The following is an 11,948-nucleotide window of genomic DNA, read 5'->3' on the forward strand; positions in this document are numbered from 1 at the left end:
ATGCAAAATGAAACATTGAGTGTTACCACATTCATTTTGGATGGCTTCCTTGTAATGGACAAGCAGAAGCATTTGTTCTTTATTATTTTTCTCCTACTCTATGCTGCAATTTTTATACTGAACTCACTTCTGATTGCCATTATCTATTTTGAAAGAACATTGCATAATCCAATGTATATCTTTATTTGCAATCTGTCATGTAATGGCATCTTTGGCAGCACAAGTTTGATTCCTCATCTGTTATATAATCTTACTACTGACGGGCATCAGATATCTTTAACATGTTGTCTCATACAAATCTTCTGTTTACACACTTATAATATTATCGAGTTATTTATATTGGCCTTTATGAGCTATGACCGTTATGTTGCAATTTGTTACCCACTTCACTATCATGTTATGATGTCAACAAAAAAGCTTCAGATATTTATATTTTTTGCATGGGCTTATCCATTTGCTACTTTTCTGGCATATGAGTCACTTACAATACGCTTAACCTTTTGCAGAGAAATTATAGATAAGACTCACTGTGTAAATTTTGAACTCATAAGGCAATCTTGCACAGACATCACTATACACAGCATAATTGGACTTGTTACCATGGCTATTTTCATGATTCCACAGGTTTTAATGATTTTATTTTCTTATGTACAGATTTTACGTGTTTGCATATATTCTTCTAAAGAATCTCAAACCAAAGCCATCCAAACATGTACCCCTCACCTTCTTGCTATTTTGAATTATTTTGTTGGAATCTTTTTTGAAATAATACAAAGTCGGCTAAATCCACGTTATTTGCCATATGATTTCCGGACTTTCATGTCTTTATATTTTATGATATTTCCTCCTCTGCTCAATCCAATTATCTATGGGATAAGTGGCCAGGTAATAAAGAAACATATTAAGAAATTGTTCTGTGTTAAAAACATGGCTTTAAGAAATTAAGACAGAGTGAAAACATTCTCACACACTGTCCTTGGCCTCTGTTTTGTCTTCTATTTTTCAGCGTGGCCAAATTTTTGTTTCTCCCCCTGTTTATAAATAGGAATCCAACTAAAATCTCTTTAATTGAATTTCTTTGGCAATACCATGTTTATTAATCTGAGACACTTCTAATCTTAATCTTTCAGACCTTTTTAACATGCTGTTATTGATCTGTGAAATACTTCAAATGCACTAGATCATCTGTTAAAGCTGTTGGTTTAATGGAGATCTTGCAGATTTAAATGTATCTAAATGTTGTTAGAGACAGTAATCCTGATCAGATTTGTCTGTTTTGCAATCATACAAATTTCTGCAAAATTAACTGGTTTTTTTTCTTTTTATAGATTTTACTTTTCTGTGTTTCTTGATATGTGTAATAAAAAGACTGTTCATTTTGTCAACATGTACCACTTTTCACTGTATGTGTTTACGTATAGCACTGAGCAACTATTAACTGTGCTACAATCTTGTGATCTATATAGCAAAAAAAAGAAAGAACAGAAAAACAGCTTGCCATTGAAAATGTTACCTGTTGCTTCAAAAAAGCTTTTAATTGCTGTAATTTCAGGATCATAAAACATACATATTTTTTTCCAGTTATATTAAAATTATGTAAAAATATAATTATAATTATAATAATAATAATAATAATAATAATAATAATAATAATAATAATAATAATAGATAGCAGTTTGAATATGTTATAACATCAAGACCTACTCAAATGAATAACTACATATATAGGATATCTTTTTGACAATGCCCTCTTCCACAGGGCATGATGGCTCATTGAGTGGGTTGATGAGGATGAAAATAATGTACATCATATTTTATGACCTTGACAATATGCGCTGATTTTCTGGTGACTTTTAGTGGCCCAACACCTTCTTAAGACAATAGGGTGTCTTCTCTCTCAGTTTGTCATCCATCATGTGTCTATAACTATGTGTGCATGCAGGGAGTGGTGTTTAGTGTCAACATTTCACTAACAAAGAGCAGAGTGTGAGTAGTATACACTATATGGCCAAAGGTTGGTAGACACCTGACCATCACACCCTTATCTGTCCTTGAACATTCTGTTCCAAAACCACTGGTATTAATATGGACTTGGTCCCCCCTTTGCTGCTATAACACCCCCCCCCCCCCCCCCCCCCCCCCCCCCACACACACACACACACACACACACACCTTCCTTTTGGGAAGAAGCTACGGGGCCACAAAAGCATTACTGAGGGAAGGTTCTGATTTTGGGCAAGAAGGCATGGTACGCAATTGGAGTTCTAGTTCATCCCAAAAGTGTTCAGTGGGGTTACAGGCTACCATACCGACCTTAGCAAAATATGACTTTATGGAGCTTGCATTGTGCATAGGGGCATTGTCATTCTGGAATAAGTTTGAGCTAGGACCTTTAGTTCCACTGAAGAGAAATCTTAATGCTACAGCATACAAAGACATTCTAGAAAATTGTTTGTTTCAGCAGTCAATCCAATTGATAAGCAATAGCATTGTTGTTGTATTAAAACTACTAAGTAATTAATGGTTAAGTTGGTTTATTTTTGGGTTCAGACACAACTGTGCCAGATATATTGATAATTGCAGTACTCTTATTATCAACTGACAATAGGAAAAACAATCAGTTTTTGCATACATTGCAAGTCCCTCTTGAATGATTCTATATCAATGCCCAATAAACGATTATCAGACCTGTCAGCACAAGAATGTCAACACTACCAACTTTTTGTGATATGAAACTGTGATATAAAGCACTGTAGAATGGTACTGTGGAAATCCATTTAATTTCAATTAAATTGCATTTGAATTAAATCTTTTAATTGCATTGAATGATTTATCATTCAAATGCATATAAATATTAATGCCCACAGACACAGCATATCAATAACATCAATTTTATCAGCAAATCATGTATTTGCTGAACTAGGATGGATGCAATCATTTGCCAGTCTTTAACCTGTCTTTATGCAGAAATAATTATAAAGTTATAGAGCTGTTGTGAACCACAAGTAGTCCACTTGTCCCCAAATAATATGGCATTTGAGATTCAGCCACAGAAAATGACTGGGTGATTCTTGGTATTCAGTGCTTGACAGACAGGCATGCACAGTGGTGTGTTTACATTGTTCAGTTGATCCATGGAGCTGAGCACCCTGCACTCAGACTCAGTGATGTTGATGCTGTGGAAGGATGGGACTGGAGTTTACTATTTAAACCTTATTGTGATGCTTTACATTGCCAGTAAATACAGAGTTTGCCATCTTAGGAAAATAGAATTGCATAATAGGATCTACAACAAGTAGTAAAGTTTTGGGGAGGGATTGCACATAGCATATGTCACGTCATCTGATGTGAACAACAGCCCTGTTCACACCTAGTATTAACGTCCGTCATAAGTGATCCATTCAAAAGGGGACAAGCAAAACACTTTGGCAATTACACCTGGCATTTTGAATGCATCTCCAGTGACCACTTGTAATAGGATTTCATACAATTGCTGTCCACCAACATTCCCCATCTAAAACATAAGGATTGTGTTATGGAATGGCCAAATCAAATCCCAGACTTAAATCCAATTGGTAATCTGTGGTATGACCTGAAAATTGCTGTCCACCATGTCCACCAGGCCCTGTATATAACTGGCATTAATGTTTGACTGTAGTCCTTTTACTAATGTAACACACTTAGAATTTGAGCATTTACACTATAACCATTACAAACCCTCAATTTAATAAGAAAAATATGTGACATCATAAAGATCATACAGAGTTTTTAAAAAAAAATTAACTTTTATTCTTGTTTTTAAATAATCTTCCTGCATGTATCAGCTTCAAATTTACATACATACTTTACACATTTTTGACTTTGTACTTATAAATATGTAAAAAAAAAAAATAAATAAATAAATAAATACAAATAAAAATAAAAAAATATGCAGAACAGAGTACCTCAGAAAACACCTGATTGCACCACCCTCTGGAAAGCCCACCTATCCTGCTTGGTGCTGTTCCCAAACCAGGCTGTGATGCTTCCTGTAAGAATGCACTCCATGATGCAGGTTTAAAAGTTCCTTAGCACTTAAGGGGGCAGTTTAAAGTCCCTTAAGTGTCTAAGGTGGTAAAGATACTGACAGGCTTTCTTCACCAGGGTGTTAATGTGACAGGACCCTGACAGGTCCTGCATGATGTGAACACCAAGGTATTGGAAACTGTCCACTCTCTCAACTGGGGCCCTGTTGATCTTAAGAGGGTGGTAGCTTCTCTCCTGCTTCCTACTGAAGTTCACTATCATCTCATTTGTCATGGTGGCATTCAAGAGGAGGTTGTTTTCCTGGCACTAGTTTTCTATTCTTTTAATCTCCTCTAGGTAGGCCTTCTTGTCGTTATCAGCATGTGGGGATTACTAACTGTGCCACGGAGAGGTTGGATATCTCTGTGAACACTGGTGCTAGTTGGTCAGTGCAGGCTCTAAGGACCCGACCTGAGATGCCATCTGGTCCTGCTGCCTTCCTCGTGTTCACTGTCCTGAAAGCCTTCCTCACATCGTGCTCAGCAATGATAAAAGTACTTCCCATTTTGACATTCTCCACATGCATACTGCCACTAGCACTGTTAGTGCTATGAGGATTGCTAGCGCTGATGGTCCTGTTAGTACCGTTAGTGCCATTAGCACTTTTAGCTGCAGCTTGGAGGCATAAGTAAAAAGTGTTCAGCTTGTCTATAGTGAATCGACCACGTTCACTGTTCTAGAGGATGCTGTTTTATATACTATTATTCTTGGTTGAGACTGTGCCTTGTAGCTGTCTTTGAATGGAGTGTAGCAATGATCCAGTATTCTTTCACCCCTGGTGGGGCAGGTGATGTGTTGGTGCACATTTGAGGTTGGCACTGTTAAAGTCCCCTGCCACAATGGTGATTAGTCTGGTGTTGAGTGAGACCCTCATGTAGTTCACATAAGGCACTGTCCGTGTCCACCTGAGGTGGAATATAAACTGCAATGACTATGACTGAGGTAAATTCCCAAGGAAGGTAGAAAGAGTGACATATAATGGCCAGGACTTCCAGGTTTGGTGTGCAGGAGTGTGTGAGAGGAACAATGTCACACCAGCTGCTGTTTACCATCAGACACACACCAACTCCACTTGACTTTCCTAGCTCTGTTCTGTCCATGCGGTAAACTGAGAACAACTCAGCCATGTCTCAGTGAAACAGAGGATTTTGTAGTCCCGAATGTCCCTCTAGAACTTAACTCTGGCGCTGAGGTCATTGAGCTTGTTCTCCAGAGTCTGGATGCTGGCTAGCAGGATTCTAGGCAGAGGAGCTCAGTGTGCGCAAGCCCTCAGCCTGTTCCTGACACCAGCTTGTTTCCTCCTCAGGAATTGCAAGAATAAACAAAAACAAACATGTGGTCTGAGTAGTCATGATGGCAGCTGACCTCACTGGTGCCATCTTGTCCACTCTCCTACATGGTTGGCTTCTCAGAACGAACTGAGGACTGCAAATTAACAGTCCAGGAAACACTCTGGACCCAAGAGCACCTAGTGGATAGGATTGTTTGCCCTCAGTTAGAAGTTATCTCGTGAATGGTGTGCTGTCTCTCTGTGCTGCTGCTAACGGGACATCACCATGCACTTCCTCTAAGTTCAACAAGGTTAACTTCACCACATCCAGCAGTGTTAGTGTGGGGGTCACCTGTTTATATCATTCTGTTTGGTCCAAAAGTGAGTCCTGTTTCTACTTATATAATTGGCATACATTATACAGATTCTCACTAGTTACATACAGTGCCTTCCACTAATATTGGCATCCATGGTAAATATGAGCAAAGAAAACTGAAAAACTGGCTTTATTGTTTAACCTTTTGATCATAACATTTCCAGTTGACAGAAACTTCTTAATTATTGCCCTGATGGTAGAAAAGGGCATTTTCCCATTTTGTGAAGCTCAACAACCTTTTGCTGCACATCACAATTATATTCCTTGGTCTTACCCATTGTTATGAATGACTAAGGGAATTTTACCTATGTGTTACCTCATATTTATTCCCCTGTGAAAAAGGAAGTCAGGGTTGAACAATTTCCTGTTCCTAGTCACCCACAGGAACTAAAAAAAAAATTAAATATCAATGGGAATATATTTTAAATATATTTATGAATTCATATGGATGCCAATAATTGTTGCACACCTATATTTAACAAAGATATTTTTTGGATAAACCTGTGTTGTGTTTGCAATTCTTTGATATCCATGAGAACTGAGTATTTCTGTGAATTTTTTCAAAAAACAAAATATCAAAAGGTTTAACAATAAAGACAATTTTTAACAGCTTTCTTAGCACTTATTTACCAAGGGGTGTCAATATTAGTGGAGGGCACTGTATGTAATTGTGGTTCCTTGTCATTAAGAACAGGCCCTGTCTTGCTAAGAAGAATCCTGGGAAGAATTTATGTTTGATGTTAACGGCTGTCTGATGTGGAAATTACTGCAAATACTGCATCACTAGCTAACTTTGTTCAGCATGTGTGTATATGCACAAGTAGGTATCCCGGTGATTCTGACTGCCCCTAGCAATTATCCAGGGTTCATAGAATGAGCATGGAGAACACACTGCCAGGGATATATAAATATTAAAATATATTATAAATAACTAGAGCTGACCTTTGGCTCAACTTGGAAGTAAGGTGGCTGCAATTCAAAATACACAGCATATTTGCTTCACTGCAACTGGGTGAATTCAGTGTCAAACTGCTTCCCTGCTACAATGGAGCTGCGGTGGTTTTCGCTTGGAAAAGTTCTGATGAATTCGGAATGGTTGGTTTGGATTACACCTCAATATGTTTGCTGTTTTTTCAACTATACATACAACCATCAGCTAGGAGGCAAATGCACCAGGATTTGATTCAAAGGGAGTTTGAATCAAAGCATTTTTCAGACATGGCTGTATGTCTCAAACTCTGGGGTTCCTGAGCCCACTTGAGAAAAACAATTTTAATATAATTGCTATTGTGATAGAGTTAACCTAGTCTTTACAACAAATAACCTACATTTAGAGTTTATTCAATAAAGGGCCAGTGACGCAGCAGGTCTAGATGTCGGGGGTGTTGTTATTTGGTATTTAAGTACTATTTAACTGTTCCAATAGCCCCCTCTGCTGGTTTCTCAAAGTATTTCCAAAAATATATTAAATACATACGTACACAATCTGTGTATATCAATCCAGGGCCGTTTCTAGCGTAGGCGAACTAGGCGGTCACCTAGGGCGCAACCAGCTTGGGGGCGCCAGTGAGGGCCCCAACGCCCCCGCCCGACTCAACCAAGAGAAAGAGAGTACATTATTATTATTATTATTATTATTATTATTATTATTATTATTATTATTATTATTGTTGTTATTGTTGTTGTTGTTGTTCTTGATCTTGTTCTTGTTGTTAATAACAATAATAATTATTATAATATTAATATTATTGTTAATAAGTAAGTTATTTCAGGATTTTTTTGTCTATTTTTAATCAGGTAACGCTGATTAGGTTACCTGATCATAGGTAACCTAATCAGCAATAGGTTCCAGGCTCTCCACAACCCTGGATAAGTGGTAAAGAAAATGGATAGATGGATGGATGGACACCTCTTGTATAGTCCTTGAAACAAAAACAAACAAACAAAAAAAACGTGCATTAAAAGTCTTTGAAAGTCCTGGAATTTCATTATGAAGAATGTATGAACCCTGAAAAAAAGCTTGTGGCTTTGTAATCGCAGAGTGCTCCACAAAAACACCATTAGCACAAGCAGTGTCTCGTGAGTGTAAACTAAATGACAAGACCGAATGGAAGGAACTTAAAAATAATATTGAACACCGCCTATATGATCGCATGTGGAGCGCTGCCTTTCACCAAATTTACCTCTCAGATATTACTAATGAAGAAAAATTGACTAGATGTGTGACACTGGCTCAGATTCTGTGTGAAGAACAATTCTTTGTGAATTGGAAGATGTTCAGTTCCCACTTTAAGTGAACTTGGATGAAAATGCTGATGCTGTAAAAGGAGGCCAGACGTACACACATGACAGGATGACGGAAAGTAGCTTAGTGTTTTTTTAAAAAAATTAAATTGCCAGCTGTGACTCACATGAGCAAAAAATTGTATTTTATTAAAACATTGAACATGATTTTAAGCTCTAAAATAAGCAGTAAATAAATGCATTTTTAGATCTTATTGTTTTTCTCTTGACTTTATTTACATATGTGACCTTGAAGTAATCCAAAAATAATCAGATTACATTACTGTCATATTGTGATACTTGGATTATCTTACTGATGACATTTTTTATGAAGTAATTTGTAACTGTAATGGAATACATTTTTATAGTAACCCTTCCAACCCTGTTCTTAGGGATACATAACAGTGAAAACTCTTCACCTAAAAGTTATTGTTGTTTTATTCTGTAGTTCCATGATGGCAGAGAAACTGTCAGATGGCCTTCTTAAGAACGTGAGGTATTTCAGAGGACGCAATTCATTTTATGGTGGAGCCAGACGTGGAAGCTGTTCATGAGATGAATGTTCTGTCATTTGTATTGAGTTTAGTTGTGTAGTTGTTTCCATTGGCAGACAGGCCCAATAATCGCCAAAGGCAACTTCGGCCTGGGAAGCGTGGCTAAGTTCGTGTGCCTCATGAGGGTGATTTTTGGGAGAAATTTTTGGGGAGGGCCAGCCTGACGGCCATTCATCATGTACTACGAGATGGAGCCGTAGGGCGGCCTCCACAGCCACACTCCAGTCAAAGGCTGATGTGGCGGCCTCACCTGCAGAGCACCCTCCAGAGATTAATGTGACATTAATGTGACTGGAGGTCTGGCCTCATTTCCAGACCTCCAGCTTGAGGTGGTCTCGCCTGCAGAGCTCCAGCTGGAGGTCAAAGTGGCGACCTCACCTCCTGAGCCCCAGTGTGCGACTCACGAGATGGTCTCTCCAGCCATGTTCCAGTCAGAGGCTGACGAGACGGCTCACCAAGCCATGTTCCAGTCAGAGGCCAATGAGACGGCCCACCAAGCCATGTTCCAGGCAGAAGCCAATGAGACAGCCCACCAAGCCATGATCCATTCAGAGGCTGACGAGATGGCCCACCAAGCCATGTTCCAGTCAGAGGCCAACTAGACGGCCCACCAAGCGTATTCCATTCAGAGGCTGACAAGATGGCCCACCAAGCCATGTTCCAGTCAGAGGCCAATGAGATGGCCCACCAAGCCATGTTCCAGGCAGAAGCCAATGAGACAGCCCACCAAGCCATGATCCATTCAGAGGCTGACGAGATGGCCCACCAAGCCATGTTCCAGTCAGAGGCCAACAAGATGGCCCAAAGCCATGATCCAGGCAGAGGCCAATGAGACGGCCCACCAAGCCGTGTTCCATTTGGAGACTGACGAGATGGCCCACCAAATCATGGTCCAGGCAGAGGCTGATGAGGCAGCCTACCAAGCTCTGCTCACGCTGGAGGCTGACAAGGCGGTCTACTAAGCTCTGCTCACACCGGAGGCAGAGCGCAAAGCCTCCCAAGCCTAGTCTCAGCCATCTGACCCCAGCGAGCCTGTTGCTGACCCACCACCTGCTTCCTGCCTGTATGCCCCAAGTCTGCTCCCTCGATCCTCTGAAAGAAGACCACATAGTCAGTGCCAGCCTCAGAACCTTGAACTTATTTTTGACACTTTGCCCAGAGGGCCAGGACCACCAGGAGGGGGAGATTGTTTTTAGGCCCTTCGGGAGAAGCACCCTTGGTGGGTGGATCTGTCAGAGATTTCCCCTTGCGCCAAGCTCCAGAGGGAGCAGCGCGCTCAGCAGCCCAAAGTGTGAAAGTGCTTCTGGGTTTTTGACATTGACTTTGTTTACTGTTACATGTGTGTTTTGTTTTAGTTTCTGTCCCGTCTCCATCCCTGTGATGTTAATGGTTGTCTCCTAATGTGTCTCAGCTGTTTATGTTTTACCCTTGATTACCTTTTGCATTTAAACTCCTTGTGTGACTTTGTTCAGGGCCAAGTATTGTGGGTTTCTGTGTTTTCCATCAGACCTATACCAAACCTATGATCTGTTTTGTGTTTCCTGGTTTTGATCCTGGTTATATCCTTGAATTTCTGGATACTTGTCTAAGTCTAGTTTATATTGTTTTTGACCACGTTTTTTGCTCACGTTCCATGTTCGATTTGGAATTGTCTGCCTGTCTCTTCCAATAAAAGCTTTAACTGCATTTGCATCCGTCTCCAACTACGTTACGTGACATGCTGAAGGTCTGCACTGTGAACTTATATTCATTATTTAATTTCAACTCTAATATACAGTGGTAGACAACTTAAATAATTGTGTCCGTGTCCAAATATTTATGTACATGGCTGTATAGCATACCACTTGGATGATTAAGAGTTTATAACTTTAATGAATGGAAAGTATAGTTCAATTTACTTAAACCTTCTTAATTTAATGTTTGTCATATATATATATATATATATATATATATATATATATATATATATATATATATATATATATATATACACACACAACATACAGATCTTTTAGCAAATGTTTTTTTTATTTATTTATTGCATGAATGTCAACAACAGAAGCTTACATTTCAGTTGATATATTTAACCTTGAAGCAATGTTTATGAAAATAAATCCCCTATAGTTCATGTGTGCATGAGAACACCGACTCTTGAAAACCCAACTAATACACACAGGAGCAAAGGTCATTACTTTTTACTCCAATTAAAAGACTACAAGGCAATGCCATTATCCAAGGCTGGCTGTGTTTTGGGAATTGGGAAGCTTGTTTAAAAAGATTCTGCTCCAGGTCAAGGTGGGAAAAGATAAACTGATAGAGTCAGCCAGTATCTTTAGAGTAGGGCGCTGGCCATCCTAACCCTGCTCAAGACTGACCTTCTCCTTCCTAGCTAGGTATCACCTTCACTAACATTCTCTTGTCAAAATATTACTGATTTACTGCTACCTTACACTCAAGAAACTCACAGGGGCAATGGCACAGACTTTATTCCCATAAATGGCTTTCCACACCTCTTGTCATTTAAATTCCATGATGTTATTGTTGCCTCTATTAATCTTCTCATCTTACTAAGGAAACAGTATAGAAGCACTAGACATTTTTCTTAATCTCAACCCTTTAAACCTCTCTTCAGACAGGTCCAGTCCTCCTGCATCCTTCCTTTCTTGTATTCTTTTCACCTGAACTTTAACCACTACCCTCTGACACACAGGTGAAACTGTTCTCCACTCGGACTTCAGCCAATCTTTCTCGGCTCTAGACATCAATATCATCATTGTAAAATTCTATGTAACAACATCATATAATTTTCTTTCAAACTCCACAACCCTTCCCCTGCTCTCTGCAAGCTAATGTTTTTCGTCTAGACCTGCTCTTTATGTGAGGTTATGTCCTAACATTATTGTTCATACCATTGCATAACATCTCATTCTCTCCTTTCCACAGACTGAGCTGCTGTACATCTGGCCATGTCTCTAAAGAACTATCACAGCATCTGATTATGCACACTCTCTTTTCTTCTTTGAATTTTTTGCAGCTGTACCTATCACACTATGTCCTCCATAACAGGAGTTTTGTCTTCATTGTATTTTTAGATTCTGTCCTATTTGTACTAAAGTGAGGATGTAGTTTTTCATCCACTTATACTTAGTAGATTATTAGTTAATTCTTAGTAGATTATCTGCCTTTCCCAGCATGGATAATTGCATAGCTGAAGATATTTCCTTAGGTATCAGAAAGTTTGTTCTGACTTGTGAGAAAATTGGATTGAAAGTACATAAACTGACCCTATATACCAACACAGTATTAAGCAGCTGTGTACAATTCATTTTGTTGTATTCTTTATGTATTTCAGGAATTTTTAAGTTTTGCCTGCATTTCTGGATAACATACCTGGATCACG

The 11,948-nt window shown here is 39.1% G+C and overlaps 1 protein-coding gene across 1 annotated transcript; it reads left to right on the forward strand.

The window, feature by feature from the left end:
- On the forward strand, positions 1-1,212 carry LOC124629151 (olfactory receptor 5AC2-like). The gene has a single exon (XM_047161874.2). It carries the CDS (start codon positions 1-3, stop codon positions 943-945), a length of 945 nt encoding a protein of 314 aa, XP_047017830.1. The 3' UTR covers positions 946-1,212.
- The last annotated feature ends 10,736 nt before the right edge of the window (positions 1,213-11,948 follow it).

This window comes from Ictalurus punctatus, chromosome 18 (genome assembly GCF_001660625.3).
Source record: "Ictalurus punctatus breed USDA103 chromosome 18, Coco_2.0, whole genome shotgun sequence".
NCBI classification, from domain to species: domain Eukaryota; kingdom Metazoa; phylum Chordata; class Actinopteri; order Siluriformes; family Ictaluridae; genus Ictalurus; species Ictalurus punctatus.

Coding starts and splice junctions, on each gene's coding strand:
- LOC124629151 (XM_047161874.2), top strand. CDS start 1: ATGCAAAATGAAACATTGAGTGTTACCACATTCATTTTGGATGGCTTC.